General features: G+C 46.4%; 1 protein-coding gene across 2 annotated transcripts in view; it reads right to left on the bottom strand.

Moving 5' to 3' along the window:
• The window catches only part of Itpr2 (inositol 1,4,5-trisphosphate receptor type 2), a 398,346-nt gene that overhangs the window by 169,878 nt on the left and 204,728 nt on the right, over positions 1-23,740 (bottom strand). For both annotated transcript variants that reach the window (XM_057792035.1, XM_057792044.1), the window contains 3 exons: positions 19,055-19,245; positions 17,150-17,292; positions 15,633-15,741 (listed from right to left, as the gene is read on the bottom strand). In XM_057792035.1, coding sequence (XP_057648018.1) covers positions 15,633-15,741; positions 17,150-17,292; positions 19,055-19,245 — 443 coding nt within the window. The remainder of the gene's footprint in view (positions 1-15,632; positions 15,742-17,149; positions 17,293-19,054; positions 19,246-23,740) is intronic.

The raw sequence follows: 23,740 nt of genomic DNA, 5'->3' as shown, positions 1-23,740 counted from the left end.
CTCCTCCCCACCCCTGCCCCCATCTGCCCCCCACTCTTCCCCACCCCTACCCCCCACTATCTGTCCCCCACTCCTCCCCATCCCTACCCCCACCATCTGCCCCCCACTCCTCCGACCCCCACCATTTGCCCCTTTCCCACCCCTGCATCATCTGCCCCCCATCCCACCCCCTTAGCATTTTTTTGCTAGTGCTGGACCCAAACATAAAAACAATGAACGCCAAATGAACTCCTCGTCCTCCCTTCACTCAAAGTCTTAAACATCCCTCTGCACACACAGAGCCTGTCCGGGTACAGGGCAGTGTATGCCTATTATAAAGAAGAGTCTGACAGACGACCTGTGGTGTGCAAACGTGACACACGGAGGGAAAACACATCTGAAGACAGAGTACCCACGAGAAAAACACACCCCTTTATCATTCCAAGATTCACCCATGTCTCTACTAAATATCAAAATAATACCGAAGGAAGTAGCTTCATATTACAGTAGCTAAAATTAAACAGGTGATGAACGGTACAAAGTAACACCAATGACTAGGATTCTGAGTAAAGTTGACTATATTGGTGCAACAGCTTTGATGGCATCTGGTTTGAATATTTATGATTATATAGTGAGATTTCAAAATATAAATGGGAGGAAATAAAAACAGTTAACATTTACATGATTCAAAGGGTTATACTCAGCTGCCTGAGGCATCATTTATGGAACAGTGACACCTATTGGCTGGCTGGGGTATTGCAGCACAGCTCTATAGTCCGCTCTTTAACAACTGAGGAAGGGTGGGGACAGCCACAGGCATGAATGGTGGAATCAGTCACATTAAATCTGTTCTATCCTCACACTGGGTAGCCTTGGCCAGCCTCAGCACAAGGAAAGGGGCTTAGTCTTACTGCAACTTGATAAACCAGGTTTCGTCAATACTCACGGGAGGACTGCCCTTTTCTGAACAGAAACAGAGGAGTGGACAGGGAGGGGGGCAGAGTGGAGGTGGAGGGCAGGTGGGAGGAGAGAACAGAGGGAAAACTGCAGTCAAGATGTAAAGTAAATGAATAAATATTAAAAAACAAAAACAAACCAAAATATGTCATATGCATGCAGGAGAACGTCACAAATAAAGCTATTATTTTATACAAATATTTTTTGTTTAAAATACAATTCCAGGGCTCACAAGAGAGCCACGGCAGACTGGTAACCTGAATTTGACCTCCAGTTTCCAACATCACAGATACGCCCTCGGCCACAGCACACAATATTACAGTGGTTCTCAACCTGGGGTTGAACCACCTGTCGCAGGGGATACACCTCAGATATCCTGCATAGCAGGTATTTACATTATAATTCATAGCAGCAGAGAAATTATGGTTATGGAATGTCAATGAAATAACTTTATGGTTGGGAAACACCACAACATGAGGAACTGTATTAGCAGGTCACAGCTTGACTCCCTATCGCGTCCGATTGTCCTGCTTCGTGGGGCTGCAGAACGGGCAGATAGTGCACTCACCTTTCCCTGGGGAATAAGGCTAAAGAGGCCTGGCACACGGGCACAGGGAATAACCCACCGAAGCCCGACTGTATCAGTCACGGAGGCGGAAACTGCTGTTGCTGCCTTTGTTTCCTTAATGCCTGCTTCGTGTGAGTCTTGGAAGTGACCACCAGCTTTTCAGAGATTTGTAACTTTCCAAAACAAACAGGAATATCACCTGTGACTTATGAAAACTCACAGGAAGTAGGGAGCCTGCTTCCCAGCAGGGCATAATTTTCAATGAAGGGTATTGGTTTGTTTTGCGCTGATAAGGACCAAATCCAGGCCTTACATTCCCAAGGCAAATCCTTACCACAAAAGATATTACCAAGGGCCTGGATAAAGCATTTTACATACATATTTCTCTATGGAAAGGACCAGGCTGCTGAAAAGATATCTAAGAAGAACCGATTCATTTAATTTGTAGTCAAGAGGAAATACCAAAGATCCTACCTGATATTCAGAATTCTTCATGATCAGGAACATCAAATGTTAAAAATAGTCAATAAAAATTAGGGAGACTGCCTACTGCAGAATCATCATGGGGCTAAAAAAAACTACCATGAAATCCTTATGATTCTATCAATTTTCACATTCCCATATTGTTTTTTTCTATGGTTCTTAGCTATTTCAGTACATGGCCCAACTTTCTGCTACACACGCATGCACGCACGCACACACACACACACACGAGTCTCAGTGTCACAAGAACCCTCTGTCAGTCAGCTCTTTTGTTTGAGCACAGGGATAGAAAACAAGAGGAAGGCAGAAATCCTTTTAGGTTTCTTCTGTTGGTTTGAACATGTTTAAATAGCCGTGTTTAGAAATACCTTCCTAACTAATTCTAGAGTGTGTGTCTACACACCTCAGATCAGCTGTCTACATCTGGGCTGCCCTCAGCACAAGAAACAAACAGCAAACATGTATTTGCACACACCCCATGATGAACAGATCAAAGAAATAAATGGCATTAGGTTGGGGAGCATCCATCCACAATGACAGACTGAAGTCCCGACACCCCAATTTCACTTCATAGCTCTGAAGGAGCAAATTGTTCTTAAATTAAATTAAAATGAGGCTCTTGGACTGGTCTTAGTTCTGCAGCACTAATGTCACAATAAGAGAAAATTTAGGTAAACCTATAGGGCAAGACAAGATGGCTGGAGACACAAGGGGACATGACAGCACCTACAAGCCCATCAGAGAAGCCTGGCACAGATGCCTTCCCCATGACCCTCAGGAGAAACCACCTCATCAGCACCTTCACCTTAGATGTCTGGAGCTTGTGAAAATAAATTCCCACCGTCTAGGACACTCCTTCTGCAGAACTTTGTACAACCAGTGCTCTGAGTTCTTACAGTTGACTTCCTTCATGTGACAAGCACCAATCAGACGACTCCACACAAGTCCCACTGACCCTCCTCATGGCACCTAGCGGTGAGCCAGGGGGTGCCAGTCAACCCATCCATCCCCCAGCCACACGGGCTGGCTAGCTGCCGTGCAATGGACCCTCTGACACCAGGCGCTCGTCTCCTTGGCATCTGAGCTGGTCAAGGCATGACTTCCAGTGTGTGCGGCTTCCTCCTTTCTCTCTGAGATCAGGCTCTGCAGGAACACCAGGATGCTTTACCCAGAAAACACCCCTCGTGTGCATCGGCCAGTCGGTGAGCAAGCAAGAGATCGCACTTGACTCCCAGAAAATGGGAGGCTAAGAAGAGTAAAGGAACTTGTCAATGGGCCTTGGAGCAAAGGGAGCCCCCAACCCCAGCATGGGTTAAGACAGCAGGGCACGGCAGCCTGTCTCTAAGCAGAAGGCTCACGTGATTCCACACAGAGCTGAAAAAATTCAATTACATCGTGGCCCATGGGCTACTGTATTTTCTAGCCTATTATCATGGTCTAGTGTCGTTCTACCTTTAAAATCAAGAAGAACGGATGGTTGAAGAAATGAAAGAAATCTCTCATAATGATCTTCTCTCAAGATCTCAAATGTCAGGCTGAGGAGATGGCTCAATAGGTAAAGGGCTTGTGGTGCAGGCATAGGATCTCAGTTCAGATCCCAGAACCTGGGTAAAGCTGGGTGTGTTGGTACATGTCTGTAATTCCAGGTCTCCTATCCTGGGATGGGGTGGACACAGGAGAGTCCCCAGAAGCTCGGGACCAGATAGTCCAGGACATGTTGCATAGCAACTGCCTTGGCTTGCTTCTCTGCTGCTGGAACAAAAGGCTCCAACAAGAGCCACTTAGGGGAGGAAGGTGTTAACTTCAGCTTTCACTTCCAGGTCACAGTCTGCCAGTGAAGACAGGTCAGGAACTTGAGGCAAGAACTGAAGCAGAATGGATGGAGGAAGCTGCTTACTGATTTGTTCAATCCTGCTCAGCTTCCTTACTGATACGGTCCAGGACCCTCTGTCTAGGGATGGTACCGCCCATGGTGGGCTAGTCCACCTAAATCAAATAGCAATAAAAATGGCCACAGGCTGATCTGGAAGACTCCCTCGATAACTCTGGGCTGTGTCCAGTCTGCCGTGGAAGCTAAGCAGGAATACAGCGAACAACACAGAGGTTGTCCTCTGATCTACACATACGTGCTCACACACATGCACATGCACACACGCGCGTGCATGCACACACACACTGTAGTCTCCAGTGCCAAGTGGGAGGCTGACAAAGAATAATGTCTAATGCAGCGATTGAACCACACAGCTGCTCTTCAAATTCTGTCGCCTGATGTCCCATATCATCCTCATCACAGGAGCCCCCAGCTCCCTGACAGTCTTCAGATCAAACGGTTGGTGATGTTTTGTTTGTGCTTTAATAAATAAAGCTTGTCTGAAGATCAGAGTGTGGAGCTAGACACTAGTCAACCATAGAGGCCAGGCAGTGGCGGACCACATCTTTAATCCCAGCACTTAGGAGAGAGGCAGTTGGACCTCTATGATTCAAGGCCACCCTGGACTATGCGGAATTAAACCAGTCTAAAAGAGAGACAAAGCCTCGTGGTGGTGGCTCACACCTTTAATCCCAGCACTAGCAAGGCGGAGACAGGAAGTGATGTGGCTGGGTGGAGAGAGGAATATCAGGTGGGAGGAGACAGGAGCTCAGCCTGCTCGCTCTGAGGATTCAGTAGAGGTAAGAACTAGTATCTGGATGCCCTGCTTCTATGACGCTAATATCTGACTCCAGGTTTTTATGATTAGGACCAATTAGAAGTCACGCTATCCAAATGCCTGTGTAGAACACAATTCATTCTTGTGATTAAGATTATTTTATCTCAGCAATGTGCGTGACCATTTTAAATGCTCTAAACACCAGCCTCTAGAGGGGACAGTTAAATAAACCAGGAGTGCCACACATAATAGAAATGATCCAAAATGCAGCAGCACGCGGCTTAAAATCTTCCTATGGGCTGCGGAGGGAATGGGGACCACTCACGCCCAATAAAGCTGCAGCTCTGGTGGAAGACACGCTAATCATACTACATACAGGCTTACTGAGGTCTCTTCTTTCCTGGAATTTCCATGTTAATCAGATGTGTATGTTAGTTACTTTTCTTGTTGCTATGACCTAACAAGAAGTAACTTGAGGGAAAAGGGACCAGAAGCAGTGGTGGCAGGAGTGGTCACATGGTGTCTGCAGTCACAGGCACAGGACAGACAGCGGCAGGGTCAGATCGGAAAGCCTCAGACCCCTCCTCCTTGAACCACAGTGGTGCACCACCTTGCTCAGCAGGGCCTGAGAACACTGATTCAAATGCGGTCTAAGGGGAAGGTTCCTTGCCAAACCACAACATAGGGCAATAGGCCATCTGAGCTATTCACAGTCCAAAATCATGAACCAATTCTAAAGTTCATCGTTTCAGACTAGGACAGATTCATTTATCCTTTTAGAGGAAGTCAGAACAATTACCTCAGTCAAGTACCTGGTTCCTTGCTGAGAGACTTGTAAAGGCAGAAATGAATTACCTCTTTCCACAAACAAGCGCACAAGCATTATTCTAAAACCAACAATTCAGTTAAAAAGATGAAAGAAGAAAGAAAATTCCAATGCAAAGAAAAAGTGACATTTTTTTTCCTTTTAGGCATTCTACAATCACCATTTAAAACATAGAAATTTTTACTTAAAAAATACTTTTTCATTGTAATTTGGCATGATGGTTTAAAGATGGTGCATGAAATTAAAAGAATCTAAAAGAACAACTTGTATGTCAACCGAGCTCTCAGAGATCAATATTTATGAAAACAATCAGTAAACAACAGCTTACGATCCAAGACGAGAGCGTCTAGCAGATGTCTCCTTAGGAGGCACAGGCTCCGAGGAGAAGCATACTGTCGCCCGTATGTTCTCAGTCATGTCACTCTCGGAGATCACATGTACAAAGAAGCAAAGAAGCAGATGCTCTCTTGAAAGAGAACCTTCAAATCTAGCTGTATTCAGATGGAGGTGTCATGCTCGTCCAGTTGGGGTGCAAAGAGAAAGCCAGCCAAGTAACTTAGTCTGAGAGAGTCCATCTGCTCGAGCTGTTCAGGAGGAAGAGGGTGTTCTTTTTGTTTTTTTCTGGTAGCCCATCTTACAAAACTTCCCTCATGTTTTGTCAACAATATTCTAGCTTCTTTGGAGTAAACCTGCCTCCCTTCCACCTGATTTCCTTGGAATGAATGGGAGTCTCCTGCCTCAACTGCTTGGCAGTGGAGCTTATGGCTGCTAACTCTAAAACTAGTATATACCAGGACCAATGAGCTGAGGGGGTAGAAGTTATGTTGTCAATACAATAAAGTAGTCCCATACTAGTACAATAAAGGCCTTTTCTATTTAGGAGCAGGCTCACAGATCAGCATCCTCTGCATGAGCTGGGAAACAGGAACTGAATCCACAAATCCAGCAGCCAGGAAGCTTGCCACGCACCTACCTCTGCATATATAGTAACCAAGACCACGCCAAAAGTGGGTCAGCGTCTCAAAGGCTGAAGGAGTTCCCACAGCAAAGTTAGAGGGATCTGCAGTCCTGATTAGATTCAAGGGTGGCCAACACAGGCACAGTGAAAAGCAAAGGGAATGGGTAGCAGAGTCGAGACCTGGGCATTGGAACTCTTGGATGAGTGGCTGCATAAACCAGTAGTTCCTGGGGGTGAAAACCTCCAGGGAGTTCTGAGAAGTGACAGATGGATAAGAAATGTCACTGAAGATGCAGAGGTCAGGAGCTGAGAGGCCAGAGCATTAGTGTGGTGTGGGATGGATGGGAACCTGCTGCTGCTGATGGATACAGGCCTGTGGTCCTAGATACGCATGAGGACCATCTGAGAGGGATGCAGGGAGGTGGAAGAATATTGACAGAGGTCAAGATGTTGTAGTCCAAGTCATTAGGGACTTCAAAAATAGGAGAGGAACCAGCCCGATGCAACAGTGGGAAACCTCAGAAACACGCAGCTCCAGGCTGAGAAAGATGGGGAGTGGGGAGAAAAGAGCCTATTCAACTCAGGGCTGAGAAAGCAGCCGGCCTTGGCCAAGAGGCACCTCTCAGGAAAAGGGGAAGGACACAGGTTACAGAGGGAGAGAAGAGGAACTTGGGAGATGGGTTCAGAGACTCAGGGAAACGTGGCTGCCAAGGGGAGAGTGGCTCTACAGGGTTTGTGATTTGCTCTGTTCACTGACAGGGAAGACCACCATGGAACCGCTGTCAGGACCATCCCTGAGGAACAGGCAGAAGTCTTGTCTGAGCCTGCCGACAAGACAACCAATCCTCCACAGGTTACAACCTATGCTTTTCAGAAAGCAATGGCTGCATGTACCCTGGTAAGAGACAGCATGATCACGACGGTAGATTGTTAAAAGCAATCTCACAGTGGGAAAATAGGAAGTTATGGCTTTCTTATTGTTTCCTATGGGACCAACAGATCCCAAGGACTATACCCCAACAGGGCAAGGGAACGTGAAGTAGGCTCGGCACTAAGTACACACCTCTATGTTGGTACCCTCAGCCCCAAACCCCTCTCCAATCCAAACTGTTCTCTGATCTCATAGATAGCTTGTGTCTTGGGCTTCTCATACCAAGCTACCATGCTGTGTTCCTATCACCTTTCTTTCAGCTTTCCCAAGCTGTGCTTGTGTAAGCAGTAGAGTTCGAAGTCTGAATTGTAACTAACAGCTCAAACAAAAGCTAAGAACAACTGTGAAAAGACGTGCCTCACAACGCCACCGAGCAATCTGCTGATGTTTGACTGTTGGCCTTGTTTTGCTTAAAGGAGGAAGCGTAAGCACACAGAAAGGCTTAAGAGTCTCAGGCACCAGATGGAACAGGCAGGAAACAGGCTGATGCCGAAGGACTTGGTACGTGGTAGATGTTCAAAATCTACAAAGACAAATGGAATGTGGTCCGTTCTACACTGTTCTAGCAAGGAATTGCTCCTCTGTGACCACGTGCAGCATTCCTACAGCTCTATGGCTGACATCTCAACGCAATGAGAGTTGGCCCTTAGGGACGTGGACTCTAATGTTGCAGGAGAATTGTTGGCACAGCCATTCCTCTGTGCCAATAAAGCCACCTTGAATCAAAGGACAGAGTTAGCAATTGACTTACTGGGAATAGCCATAGAGTTCTTAGAAGACTAAGGAGGTCTGCTAGAGAGGACCAGAAGAGAGAAGAGGGAATTCTTGGTGGAGGTAGGATGGGTTTTCAGGGCTGATGGTTCTGGGGGACAAGATGTGGAGAGAGGATCAGTCAATCAGCTTTTAGATTCACCAAGATAAGATAGATAATAGAGTATGTTCTCTAAATTTGCTAAACACTAATGGTCTGGACATGTTGAATGTACTTCTTACTTGATAATTATTTTTATTGTATATAGTTTTACTATGTTAGAGTTGAAACTTTCCCTTTTATTTTACACAAAAAGGGGGAAATGTTGTGGGAGAACTACTTGCACAACCATTCCACTGTGCCAATAGTCACCTTGAATCACAGACAGAGTCAAGGACTGGCTGACTGGGATTAGCCATAGAGTTCTTGGAGGACTGAGGAGGTCTGCTAGAGAGGACAGGAAGAGAGAAGAGGGAATTTCCCCGGGGTTGAGGAGGAGGGCAGGTTTCTGGGGCCACTATCCTTGGATTTATCATGTCTTCATCTCAGTTTCTGGCTCCTAGAACAATTTGGATATTCATTACACTCTACTGTAGACTCTAAAGCCACATGGGCTGGGATTCATCCTGGCTCCACCATGCTTTGCTGTGTAAACTCGGACACATCTGCTAACTTCTCTGTGACGTGATGGCTCTGTTATTTAACTGTTACATGGTTTAAATGAATTATAGTGTAAATGAAAGTTCTGAAAAGAAGCTGTGTCTGTTTGTGCATTAAAATCTCCTGGAAGGAGTCCGTGTCTGCCGAGACTGATGGATCAGTTGGAATCTCAGCACTGTGGAGAGACTGGGGTTTTGTAGGGTCAGAGACTAAGCACTTTATCTCAGCCAGTTTTAGCCTTCTGGAACAGCCATTCCGTACCCCACTCTTTATTAATAACTTGGAATAGTAAAATAAAAACAGAGTCTGCAGCTCCAGCTTGAGAAAACGAAATCAAACTTAAAACATTGTTTGTTTCCCCAACATTATTCAGTTCCTGGCTCCCTAATGTCACACAGTGGGGAGGGGCAAGAGAAAGCGGGATTTGCGTTCACAATCTGCCAGCGCGGAGTCATGAGCCACTAGGCAGAGCAGTTCATCTCCTGCCTCCTGTTTTGTCATGGAACAAAGCTTAGGACTCCATGGCCTCTGTAAGTGGCTATAGACAACCTCCTACCTAGCTGACAGCCCGTCTAGATATGGACATCAGTAACAGCCAGAGAACATAGAGACAACAGGTTTTGGTGCCGTCTACTTGACTGTGAGAAGACCCATCTGATGGGAAACATGAGATGACTGAGCCACTCTGCAGACTCTCTGCTCCTCCAAACTGTTGCAAGACCAGATCTACCCCATGTTCTGTCGCTAGGGTTCTGACACTGTCTACGGTCAGAGTGAGGGTGGCTGCAGCTAGCTAGTCTGACCCAGTGTCTCTGTTCTATAATCCCAGGGCCTCTGGTTTTTCAGAGGGCTTTCTATAGGCTCAGAGCCTCCAGGCTGAGTCTCCTCTGTTCATGAACTGGGTCTGTAGCACATTCTCTCCAGGTACATTCTCCTCAAGGCTGGGCGCAGGTGCAGGAACGGAAGCCTTCCTCCTCCTCCTCCTCCTCCTCCTCCTCCTCCTCCTCCTCTTCCTCCTCCTCCTCCCCTTCTTCTTCCTCCTCCTCTCCCTCACTGCTGTCCTTCAAACCCAGCTTCCTACCTTTCTCCCACCCCTCCCACTGGCTCTGGGCACAGTGTCCCATCTTCTTTCTTGCTTCCCAGGCCACACACCATGTACACACTACAATAGCTCACCAAACACTGTCCTTTGGGTAACTCCGCTTCCTCACTGGCCTTCTGTGCTAAAGTTCTTGGCAGCCGGTCTGACTTTGTAGGTGTGTGAAGTCCACAAAACCTGCCCCTTCTAGGAGCACAAAGATATGCAAAGCAGAATTTCAAGTGATGCCTCAAGCATCTACTTCTCGGCTAGTGCAAGCAAAGGCCGGTGTCGTCCTTACATCTACAGTGTGTTAGGGCCACCACTGGACACCAGCTGGGGGGGGGGCAGGCAATGTGCCAAACCCTGGAAGCTCGGCAGTGAAGATCAGTAGTCTGTCCTCAAAGAGCCCAACAGGGTGTGGCATGTGCATGGAGACAAGGAGGTGACAGGGGAGGCAGAGGGGGTGTAGAACTTTGTAGATCTCAGCTCTGCAGGAACGACGCAAGGCTTCAGCTTATGTGGTGAGTCTGGCCCCTTCTCAACAGGTCCCTCAGCACCCACACTAAAGGGCTCACCCTCAAGGCATCCCAGAGCAGGGTTCCAAACCAGTCAAATCACAACACCATAAATGCCACAGTGATTGGAAAACACGGCAAAGCTGTGTGTTGTGGCATATGCCCTCAATGCCAGCACTGGGAAGGCAGAAGCAGAAGCAGAAGCAGGCAGATCCCTGTGAATTCAAGGCTGGTTTAGTCTACACGTGGAGCTCCAGCATAGCCAGGGCTACAGTGAGCCCCTGAATCAAATCAACCAGCTAATGAAATTTACAAAAGAACAAACTGAAGCTAACGTGGTCACGTGTCACGTTCTGGAAAAGAGTTTGTGTCAGACTTAGGCAGAAATGATAACTGTAATAATTCAATGATACATCCATTTGAGTGTTCCTCCTATTATCCTGTCCTTTCCTTCAGTTTGATTTTTCTGTTTTGACTTTCAACTTTGCCTTCTAAAGTTTAATTAGTTAATCGGAACCCCAGTTTTCTTTAAATGGGGCGCAACCTCAGCAGCTCGCAGGGACAATGGAAAGCGGTCTGAGTACAGGCAAGGTGTTTATTACAACCTTTGGTTGTAGATCTCTAACCACTCAGAATTCACTTCAGAAAAACTCAAGACAGGGAAGGGTGTTACATCTCAGGTTTTGAAATAAAAGAGAGCAACGCCAAGGTGTAAAGGACTTGGCATCTCTTCAGTAAAGAGCAGGGCAATTAGACTAAGCCACTGTGTTTCTAGCCCCACGAAGCCAGCAACTGGAAAGAACACATTTATAAAAGGCCCCAGTGCTCTTAAGCCATTTGACAATCACTTTGCCCAGATCAGAAAATAAAACACAAACTCCTGAGGCGGAACACGGTGCCCATTCTGTGTTTAGTCAGTCGCCTATGCAAAGATGTCAGTGCACGTCCACACTTCTAGACTTCTAACACCATGCTAAAACAACACGCAGGGCCAGTGCACACACGTGTGTATCTATACACACATACATGTACACATGTTTCTGACTTGCGGGTTTGCGGGGTTATGGTTTAAAATACTAGAATATTTGCAAAGCAACTTTGTATTCACCTCTCAAAGACATTTACTAAGAACAGACATGTCCCCAGATGTAGCTAGGACTAAAACTGGTATTTATTCATCTTTGCAAAACAGGTATAAAGTTTTTAAATCATGGCGCTCTCCACTGCATTCTTTCCAAAATGTATTTTTATCTGCCTGTTACAAAGAAGGCCAAGGACACGCAAGGAAGTGACTGGTTGCAAATGTACTTTTTTTCTTTTGTTTTTTGAGACAGGGTTTCTCTGTGTGTAGCCTTGGCTGTCCTGGAACTCACTCTCTAGGCCAGGCTGGTCTCCAACTCCTATAGATCTGCCTGCCTCTGCCTCCCGAGTGCTGGGACTAAAGGTGTGCACCCAGCACCCAGCAAACACATTCTTACTAGCAGAGTTAGCTGTAAGTTTACATGGAGGGTGATGGTGGGGACTGGAGGCATCTGAGGCAGGAGCTAAGGGACTTGACATGATTCTGATGAAGAAAAGAATCAATTATTATTTATTCAAGTGACAGTAAATCTTAGAGTTAAAAGGTGGGGAAGTCATCTTCAAAATAACCCAAGACATAATTTCTTACAGAATTTTCCCTGAAATAAATCACTGCTAGATAGAAAGCTGTGAAATCCAGAAGCTTCCGCCTGCTCTCTGTGTCCCATGTGTGAATGCCATCTGCCCAGCCGGGCCTCCGGAAAGATCACAGCATCAGTCACTAGGCTGTTTGTCCAATGCCATGCTGCCACCAGGGGCTGTGGAAAATGGCCTCAGACAGTGCACGTTTAGAGTGGTTGTGTCTAATGTTCTGGCTGAAAACAGCTCATCCCAGAACATGAGGAGTTGGGGGAACGCTGAGCCTAACTGAATGTCTGCAAAATTTTAATCTTCAAAGCCCCTCGGCTCTGGCTTCATCTTGGACTGAAATCATCACGGGTTCCTTCAGCAGTTTGCTGGATAAGCGCTTGGTGCTCACACACTTGGATGAGTTTTTAATCAGGAATAAGACTGAAGAACTTTTCATCTCATTTGGCTGCATTAGCTGAGAAATCAGATCATGAGATTAAAGGGACTAAACACATTCTGAAATGGAATGCTGGTTTAGTGTGCTCTTAAGCACTGGTCTCTGAAAAGCAACAGTAACTAGCCTTTATTAAAGGAATGCCATCCATCAGTCCCTTTGCATGCACTGTTTTATTTACTACTCTACCCAGTTCACAGGTGGCATTGCCATCTCCTTTATACTAAGAAGGAAAGAGAGAAGAAAGTCGGTATCCTAGCCTAAGCATCTTGGCTCCTGACTGGACACTGTAGACAGCTACCCCACCTCCACCCCATCCTCCCATTCTACAAGGCTCTTCTGGCCCCTAGACGTTTCAAGGAAGTCTTCACTGAGTTTTGAACCTACACACCCTTCAACACACAAAATGAAGGTGCCCCCCAATCTACACAAATGTGTGCATATGCACACTGTGTGGAAGGCTGGATCGTTGCCCAGCCCACACATGCCCATGGCTTCTGATCTCTCTTGTTAAAGAGCCTGTAAGCATGACACTTTACATATAAAATTAAGGTAGAAATCCCAGCTTGGGGCGGGGTATAGCAGAATTTCCAAGTGTTTCCAAGATAACCACAGGCCTTGTAAGAGGGACATGGGAGTCTCATGAAGAAGGTGTGACAACCGAGAGACGGGGCGGGAACAAGAAGAGAGACTGATGGGAAGGTCTTTGAGAACTGGCTTTGAAGATAGTGGTCTGCAGTGGCGTGAATGAGAACGGTCCCTATAGGAAAGACCTTTTAATAGGAGAGGTGATAATTCATCAAACAGTGTGGCCATTCGTTTTAAACTAATTTATAAGACTAACAAATGCCTTTCATTTGATCCGACCAGTTCAACAGAACCACCATATGTGAGCTGCCCATGCATGCTTCCGCATTGCCAGGGCATAAATTAAAAAAAAAAAAATCACACCACCAAACTAGGGCATGTGGAGCATTTTTTTTTAATGTTTCCATGGTTGTTTTGTCTGTCTGTGTGTCTGTGACCGTGTGTGTGCCCGGTGCCCTCAGAGGCTTGAACAGAGCTTTGGATTTCCTGGAGTTACAGATGGTTGTGAGCTGTTATGTGAGTGCTGGAATCGAACCTGGGTCCTCTGGGAGAGTAGCCAGTGCTCTTAACTGCTGAAACATCTCTCCAGCCCCTACATTCCTTTATTTTAATGTGTGTTGTAGACATAACTATGCCCATGTATGTTTGCATGTGTGTGAACCACTTGGGTTTTCTAGAAAAAGGAAAGATGGGAGAGAGGGAGGGATGAGAAAGGGAGGGAGAGAGGGAGAAAGGGGGATGGAGGGAGGCTGAACTAAGGCAGTGAGGGGGAGTGGGCAGGAAGAACAGATGATTAATTTTAGAGTGAGCAGCTTGTAAGACACTAAAACACTCACCGTCTGAGAGCAGGACCCCATGCTCCTCCTTTCTTTGAGAGCATTCAGTATTTATCTGTTGTGTCAAACTGGGAAGCTGTCACAAAAACTATGTTGACTTAATTGTTCTGCTTGGGGGCCCTCGTGCACCCATGAAATTGGCTAAGCAGCAGTAGGGCATTGAGGGTTCACAGGAGAACAGCCTACAGATCCCGAGACCCATAACTTACGCCAAAGTGTGTAAGGTCTCCTTCAATCTTATGTCAAAAACATTTGCTAAAAATTACACTGACCACATTTATCTTAGTTATTTGTTATCCAAATATAGTTTAGACAGTGGAACTAAAGCAGAACGCGTTTGGATTAGTAAACACTTGATTCTAACAGGGCACGTGCATCTGCATACAGTCGTAGGTGCTGCGCCTCTGCTTCCAGACATGTTTGTTTTGAGCAGAGTCTCTCACCCAGGAGGCCAGGCTGCCTGGCCAGGGAGCCCGACAGGCCCTCTGCACCCCAGCTCTGAGAGTACACATGCTTGCCTCACGCCCAGCTTCTCACACTGGTTCTGGGAGCTGAACTCAGGTGCTGGCACTAGGGTGGCAAGAACAACAGCAACAGAGCCAGGTCACCAGCCCCTCTGAGGCAGGGTTTGGACAGAACCAGGTCACCAGCCCCTCTGAGGCAGGGTTTGGACAGAACTGGGTCTCCAGCCCCACTGATGCAGGTTTGGACAAAACCAGGTCTTCAGCTCCCTCTCATGCAGGGTTTGGAAGCAAAGCCCTTCCTGATGACCACCAACATTCCACTCCATTTCTTGCTAAGAAAACAAGATCCAATCACCACAGACTTTCTGGAATTAGACAACACACGCGTCTACTAACAAAGATTAAACCTTTACAGTTGTAAGATATCAGACGATTAGCATTTTTTGAAATACTCCACAAATACACCAAGATACTTCTGTAGAAAATTGAGTTGATGCTTAGCAAAGAATAGGTAGCTAGCCTTCAAAAAAGAAAAAAAAAGAAAGAAACTTCTCAAGATTTGTATTTTATATTTAAGCTTCTCCCTGTGGGTATTAGAACACTGCTGGCTAGCATTTAATGAGCCCCTAAACTGTCCGTTTTAGTAACCGACTGGCAATCTATAAGCCGATATTTTTCTGAATACATCTGTGCATCTGTTAATACAGCTAAGAATATAAACCAACTATTCCCTTTTTTAAAAAACAATGACATTATCTTATAAAACTATCAAAAATAATGTAGCATAATCCTAACTTAAAAACGTACGCCAACATGTACAGACACCCTTTCCAGGCTGCTCCACCTTAAATGAAGTCTAAACAATGCATCTCAATCACTCATCACCTCACAAGGCCATCTGGAGACTGGGGGGGGGGGGCAGGAAGGGGGTAAAGCTCAGTGATAGCGCACCTGCACACAGAAGACCTGAGTTCAATTCCCAGGACCACGAAGGAAGTCTTTCTGCCCAATAGTCTGTTGATGGCATCCAAGACAGACTGCAGTGCCATGAGTAAGACAAATGTCCAGGCCAGGACAACCTGAGTTGTTCTTCAGTTCAACACAGGACAGGACAGGGAATGCCACAAAGTTGCGATCATGTAGCTAATGTGAATAATACCCAATGCTTGGACAATGGCCCATGTCAATACATAGTTACCTGTCCTGGAAATTTTACTTTGTTTCAAATACAAAAAAGAAAGGAAAGCAAGCAAGCCTATTTTCAAGCCCTGGAAGTGAAATACCTCTTCCACAAAGCTGTCCTTCTTCTCCAGCATCTCCCGTAAGGTCTGGAGGATCTTAATGCACAGTTTCTCTTCTTTCTCCATCAGTTTCTTTGTGTGATTGATCAGCCTGAGAGCAAAATACAAACCCTTAAAAGGGACACCAGTTTCTCACCAAAATATATACAAATATGCTACATGGGAATGGGGCTGAGGGCACAAAATAAATAAGATACATAGTGTCTCAAAACTATGCGTCAGTTTATAGACTTTGCTGAGGTGTTTATGTCAGGGCTGCTCAGATTCGGCATGCTCTTCAGCGAGCTGTGACACTCTGAGACGCAGGGAAACTAATATTCTCCTTCCCATCACTTTGCTAATATAAAAAGATTTACAGCAGTCTGCACCACCCTATCATTTATTATTTCCCATGCATTGTAGCGCATCAATTCTAACATCACAGATGTAGGTGATACCACACTGTAGTGAGCCTTCCGCATTCTCTCAGTCTACCACATATGATATGATATTGCTCAGCAGACATGAGAAGTTGCTGTGATTGGCATCGTGACAGCTCGAACACTGCTGTAAACCAGACAGGAGTGTGCTCTTTCTCCTACAGTGGTGAAGCATGGGATTCTAGAATCTTCTAGGATTTTCTGTACCATGGGTGTAACCATCCCAGGAGTAGGCACTGAGTGTAACATTTATAATCAGGACATGTAACTCAGTCCCCATAGATCAGGTTGTGCAGAAACTGAAGGGGATTACAGTTCCCCGTGACACGGCAAGAGCTACGGGATATATCTCTCCATTTAGAACGAGTGCCGTGAGATGCAACTGAGACGTCTCTCCCTCTAGCTAGGGCCTGGCTAATGTCCTCAGCCATCAGAGTGGAGGAGCTCCTCACTGGCAAGAGGTATTTTTGTCGAGGCTGGTCTCCAACAGAAGGGGTAGAGTAAGCATGAAGCATGGACAATAGTCAGCCTGGGCCTCTGGCCACAAACTATTTATAATATCGCAAGAGCCTTAGCCTCTGAAGCAGTGGGGCAACCCTTCCCTCTGCCTGATGTAGGGTCTGCCAAATCACCCCACTTCTCTCCTTTTGGTTTCTCTAATGCAGTCTGCCTCCATTTTCAGGGGAAATTGATGGATGTCAGCTCCCTGAGTCAACTCCCTCCCATCCCCCACCAGCACATTCTAGACCTCTGCTGACCAGCAGGACTCGGCATTAACAGCAACATCCTGTCTGTGGTTTACAATGGGTAGACATTAGCCTCATACAGCCACAGAATAGCCTCATACAGCCATGGAGTCTTAGAGATGTAACCTGGGGGAGGGGTGAGTTCTTATCTCATTTAATTCATCTAAATTTTAATTTATGTGACTATGTGTGGCTCATTTGTGCAGTGGGATTTTCTGAAAAGGTTCAGAGGGTGGGGGCTCTGGATTTGTGACCCACTAGGAGGGTGAAAAGCAGACCACTATAGGCCCCCTCTCTTCTCCACCAGCACCACCCCTGGTCTGGCTTCATTTACTTTGACATGAAGGCTCCACATCTTATCCTGGCGTCGCTTCCCTCTGGGAAAAGCAGCTCTGGACTGTACAGCACATCCACGAGCACGGAGAACTCGGCCTGCATCATGGGACTGAACTGCTGCTCCAGGGAGGCCACGACGTCCTAAGACAGACACAGAGCGGTCACATGAGTGCCTTTTAAGAAGTGACACATGGCCACACCGTCCTAAGACAGACACAGAGCGGTCACACGAGTGCCTTTCCAGCCATGACATGTGGCCACACTATCCTAAGACAGACAAAGAGCAGTCACACGAGTGCCTCTCCAGATGTGACATGTGGCCACACCGTCCTAAGACAGACACAGAGTGGTCACACGAGTACCTTTCCAGACGTGACATGTGGCCACACTGTCCTAAGACAGATACAGAGTGGTCACACGAGTGCCTTTCCAGACGTGACACGTGGCCACACTGTCCTAAGACAGACACAGAGTGGTCACACGAGTGCCTTTCCAGACGTGACACGTGGCCACACTGTCCTAAGACAGACACAGAGTGGTCACACGAGTGCCTTTCCAGACGTGGCACGTGGCCACACTGTCCTAAGACAGACACAGAGTGGTCACACGAGTGCCTTTCCAGACGTGGCACGTGGCCACACTGTCCTAAGACAGACACAGAGTGGTCACACGAGTGCCTTTCCAGACGTGGCACGTGGCCACACTGTCCTAAGACAGACACAGAGTGGTCACACGAGTGCCTTTCCAGACGTGGCACGTGGCCACACTGTCCTAAGACAGACACAGAGTGGTCACACGAGTGCCTTTCCAGACGTGGCACGTGGCCACACTGTCCTAAGACAGACACAGAGTGGTCACACGAGTGCCTTTCCAGACGTGGCACACGTAAGAACATTAACCAGGACAGCAATGTGGGAGTTTCATCCAAGATGGACCCTGGTGTCACCAAATGTTTGCTGTTTACACGTTAGCCCAATCTGGTTTCATTCATTCATTACAGCACGAGGATAAAATGAGTTCATATGAGCCACTGTTTTTATCTGAAATGACTAAGTGGTAGTCACATAAGGGACAGAAATTGAGGCGCAGGTGTACAGCTGCACAGACCAGAGACACATGAGAAGCCAGCCATCCACAGTCTGGGACAGAGGCCTCAGAATAAAACAAGCCACTGATACCTAGATCTGGGACTTCTGTCTCCAGAATCCTAAAAGAATGTATGTCTGTTTCTTAACCATCCAGCCTATGGTGTTTTAATGTGGCAGCACAGAAGAAAGCCATAGGTCATTTGCTCACTAGGCCTAAACGTACAGGCCAGACCATGGATGAAGACTTGTAAAAGGACCTGGTGAAGAAAGGGATTGGCTTATTTAAACCCAAGGAATAGAAGTGAACACTGGAAGATAAACTGAGTCAATATTATGAAAACTTAATTTATTGCATGTATCATTTATAGTACGTTATTTTTTTTACTAATTTTATTATTGACATAATTATCTTGAGATCAAGGGTCATTACTCACTAAGAAACTATCAGAATATATTGTTATATAACTTGCTAAAAAGTAAGTCAGGACAATCTATCCAGAAACTACTAAAGAGAAGGTGGTGGCAAGGAGCTATGGAAGAAAGCTTTGCCCCAGTAAGACTTGATAATTTCGACCATATTGTATTATATATAACACTGGGTAGTGGTGGCACACACTTTCAATCTCAGCACTAGGGAGGCAGTGGCAGGTGGATCTCTGTACATTCAAGGCCATCCTGGTCTACAAAGTGAGTTCCAGGACAGCCAGGGCTACACAGAGAAACCCAGTCTCAGAAAAAAAAGGCTGTATGATATGACACATTTTAATAATAGAGAAGCTAGTAAATGTTAATGTCACTTCATGTTCTTGTTGTACCTGTAACTTCTCGATGATATTTCTGTAATCCCACGCTGGCCCTCCAAGAGCTTCCTTGAAGCGAGGCCCAGAGCGGGCTGAGAGCCTCCAGCCCATGGCTGCTCTCTGCACCGTACTTGAATGGTTCTTCATGAAGAGTGTATTCACCTGGCCGTCCAAGTCGACGGGGATTGCAATCCCACGATTCTTGGCTGAAAGAGAAAGAAAAAAAAGGTGGGAAGCATTTCTCTCTCAACTGGGTTAAAGATTTTTAAACATGAAGAAAACTCACTAACAAATGTGGAAGAATTTTTTTTAAGAAAGAAAGAAGAAAAGCCTAAATCTTTAAACTTTGCCCAGCAATCATTTTGCACGCTTTCAGGTGAAAAACGCTGCTGAAATTATTTCAGTTCTTCAGACCAATTAATAATGTGCAACCACTGAACCTCCAAGATCCTATTTGATTTCATGTGATTAATGTGTGAGGTGGACTCCATTTCCACATCATACGGAAAGCACCCTAACAAGCATGTAGATCTTTACCTTCCCAGATGCCAAAGAAAATAAAAACTCAGACAGAAAACACACAGCCAAGTCCTGCGAAGCTATTAACTCAATGAGAGGGTGTATGTGTGTGTTTACATGTGTAGGTGTGTGCCCACAACACTGCATGCAATCAAGTATCTGACAGCAGAAATAGTGAAAAAGTTAAAGGGTATAAGAGAGCTTTCTTGGAAGGTGGCACGTGGTCCCTGTCTTTTTCCCTAAGACCCACCGACATATGCATTGTAACAGACTTATGTCTTGACAATGCTGAACACTCAGAATGCTTGTCATAAAATGCAAGGGTTATGGCATTTCTGCGGGACTGAGTAAAGAGGCAACCAGACCACTGGACAAAAACTGGCCCATGAAAGACTGGCCTTGGGTTCACTGGGGTCATCTGAGCTACTCAAGAAGCCACCTGAATCATGGGAGAAGAAGGCCCTCTTCCTCTGATTAGAAAACTAGGAAGTCTGATGTAGCTGTTTTCATCCAAAGAAAAGTTAGAGAAACATAAAAACTCCTCTTAAGAAAGAAGAGTTTCTCACTGTAGGTAGCCCATAATGAAGACTTGCAGAGAAGGGCCCCTAACTGTAGGATGCCAACGGTCCAGACTTGCGGAGAAGGGTCCCTAACTGTAGGGTGCCAACGGTCCAGACTTGCATAGAAGGGTCTCTAACTGTAGGGTGCCAACGGTCCAGACTTGCGGAGGGTGCCAACAGTGAAGACTTGCAGAGAAGGGTCCCTAACTGTAGGGTGCCAATAGTGAAGACTTGCAGAGAAGCAGGGCAGAGATTGACATAACCCCAGAGATCATCAGACAAAGGGTATGTGAAGAGGTACAAGGGGGCAGGTCCAGCAGAGGGGGAAATACATGGAGACTCCAGGCACCAAGCAAATCCCCCTTTAACACCCACTGTTGTTCCATGTCTGTCTAATGAATGCACACATATGTGCACACATATGCATGGATGCATGAACACAAAGGGAAGTTCCCATGTCATCCAGATCTTCTCATAGAATTCCAGGTCAACTTCCTTACTTCTGCAAGGATTATAGGCTAGGAATAGACCTTCCAAACTGCCAGTCCGCCCCCCCCCATCTCAGTCATTACCCATGGCTACATAAAGTCCCAGGGATTGCAAATAAAACCATTAGTACTGAGAACAATGACCTCCTGTGAAAGCAGATGATTCCAGGAAACACAAGCAATACCGAATTCTAATTATTGTCCCTAGAAAATCTGAGTAGATGCCACACCTAAAAACTTTTAAAGAGAGAAAAAAGATCTTGGAAATTAAAATATCATTGTAAAAATAAATCTTTCAAAGACTAACCAAAAAAGAAAAGGATGGGAACAAAAGCAGCCGGCTGGAGAAGGAAGTCACGGAATCATCTAGAAGATAAAGCATAAGAGACTAAAGGGAAAATAAAGAAATATTATGAAATAGTGAGGGCCAATCCAGGAAGATATTGACCTGACAAATGAAGGTTACAAAAGGGAGCAAAAGACACATTCATTGTAAAGAATTAATAAACTAATGAGGGACTGGAGGGATGGCTCAGTGGTTAAGAGCACTGGATGATCTTGCTGGCTGGGATTTGGTTCCCAGCAACCACATGGTTCAGCTGCCTCTAACTCCCGTTCCTGTGAATCTGATGCCCTCTTCTGGCCACTTAAGGCACTGCATGCCTGTGGTGCACATACAGAAAAGTAGATATACACATAAAAATCAAAATAAACTTTTTAAAGAGAATTTTTTGGTTTCTGAAGCAGGGTGTTAAGTCTCTGAATAAAGAACCAAGCTGTTGCTAATGGGCTTTAAAAAGCATAAAAGTCACACTCTGGTGAAACTGTAGAATGTTGCCAAGGGTCAAACTGTATCCCCAAAAGCAAACTTTGACATCTAAGTTGTCAGCACCTGAAAATATGACCTTATTTTGCTATAGGGTCTTTACATGTGTCATCAAGATGAAGGTCCTCCTGAATTAGACTCTGCCCTAATCCACACTGACTGTTCCATATCGGAGAGTGAGAAGAGACACAGATGGAGAAACGCCATGTGAAGGTGGAAGAGAGACTAAGTTAGGAGCTACAAACCAGCGGTGCCAACAGCCATCAACAAACAGCAAAACTAACAGAAAGGCCAGGGCCAGCCATTGCCTGGAGTTTCTGGAAGAGCCTGGTGCCACCAACACCCACCTGTGAGACCATGATCCTCCAGTACTATAAGCCACGTGTCTCTGCTCTATGAAGCCACTAAGAATGGCAAACTTGTGATGGACTAAATGAATACAATGTCAGGTTAGCATAAAAAGCTTAAGGATGCTGAGGGAGAGGAGAGCCCTGCAAAGCTCAGGTTGGCGCTGAATTGCTGCCTGCAGGGCTGGATGGCGTGGACTATCCGTGGACAAAAGGGTTTGAGAATGATAACCTGTATACGAGTAAATCTCAAACGTGATCCTCCAATAAGAACATTCCAGAATAGACGCCTGAGAAACTTTTCTCTGAGACTCCTATGCACAAAATACATCGCAGAAGAGAGAAGAATTCAAGAAAATGTCAAATGAGCAGAAGAAACTATGGCAACTCAGCCTGAGCTGGAGTGGGAGAACAGCTGGGAGCAGAGGGTGATTTCTCATGACACCTGAGCTAGGGAGCCTCTTCCGTCAAAAAATGTTTAGCTCTACAGACCTCACTTCCATTGCAAATAGTTACACATTTACACATCACAATTTATAAGTTCCAACGGAGAAGAATTAATTCCATTCCAACCTGAATGCAAATATCACAAATCACAGCCGTGGAAACCAGTAACACATCCAACAAAAAGCAGAGAGAAAAGGAGCGTGGAGTGGTGGTGGGGGGCAGCATTTCCTTATGATGTCTTGTGAAAGGCCATACAGTAGTAGTGTGAAGGAGGAGAGAGAGGAGGGGAAGAGGGAGAACAGAGAAGGGGAGAGGAGGGGAGAGGAGGGAGGGAGGAGAGGAGGGGAGGGGAAGAGGGAGAACAGAGAAGGGGAGAGGAGGGGAGAGGAGGGAGGGAGGAGAAGAGGGGAGGGAAAAAGGGAGAACAGAGCAGGGAAGAGGAAGGGAGAGGAGGGAGAAAGGAGAGGAGGGGAGGGGAAGAGGGAAAACAGAGCAGGGGAGAGGAGGGGAGAGGAGGGAGGGAGGAGAAGAGGGGAGGGAAAAAGGGAGAACAGAGCAGGGAAGAGGAGGTGAAACGAGGGTGAGCATAGGAGACTGAAGAAGAGAGAGGAGGAAAAGGAGATGGAATATAAAGGAGATGAGGTGAGGTGAGGAGGGGAGGGAGAGAGGAGAGGAGGGGAGAGGGAGGGGAGAGAAGGGAGATGGGAGAGAAAAGAGATGGAAATAGGGAGAGAGAGAGGCTAGCAAGATAGAAGGGGAGAGGGTAAAAGAAGGAGACAGAGAGAGGAGGAGAGGGGGAGAAAAGGGAGGAGGGGTGGTAAAGAAGACAAGTAGAGGGGGGGAAGAAGGGAAAGAGGTAACGGAAGGTAACGAAAAAGAGAGAGACAGAATAAGAATCAGACTTCCTTACACATAGCGAGGGAAATACTAGACAAAACTGTCCCGCTGGTGAAAATTCTCCATTAGAAAAGTACAATCAAACACTCCTCTGAAACAAGCAGTTTGTGCTGGCAACACAGAGCCAGGTACCAACTTAAACACCAGTCCCAGCTGAAGGCCTAGGAACGCTGGCAGCTGGGAGCAGCCCTCCCGACCCAGCACACAGCTGCCCAGATCCTAAAACAGACTCCTGCTGCCCCTGATCAATCTCCCTTTGAAACACACAGTGTCTGTTCACAACCGCTGCCCACGCCACACCACGGCACCTGAAGGACAGGCACCCTCCACACTGCCGAGCAATGCATGGTTTTGTAGGTACTTATCTCCCTCCACGGCCCAACTCCGCTGAGACTTTTGCTCTTCCCTGGCCATTTCCCGCGTGAGCAGCATCTGCTTTGCTCCTCTGAGCGACTGAACACAGGACGGTGCCGCTTCAGGGCCACTGCCCAACCAACCTTACAGCTCCGGGCTTCCCTCACAGAGCACTCCACTTAAGCCCTGCGTTCATCACCCATGCACAGGGCAGATGCATGAGGCGGCACCCACTGTCGAGGGACAGCTGCTAAGAATAAAGC

The sequence above is a fragment of the Chionomys nivalis genome, chromosome 1 (genome assembly GCF_950005125.1).
Source record: "Chionomys nivalis chromosome 1, mChiNiv1.1, whole genome shotgun sequence".
Classification (NCBI taxonomy): domain Eukaryota; kingdom Metazoa; phylum Chordata; class Mammalia; order Rodentia; family Cricetidae; genus Chionomys; species Chionomys nivalis.
This window is presented reverse-complemented; position numbering and strand designations above follow the sequence as displayed.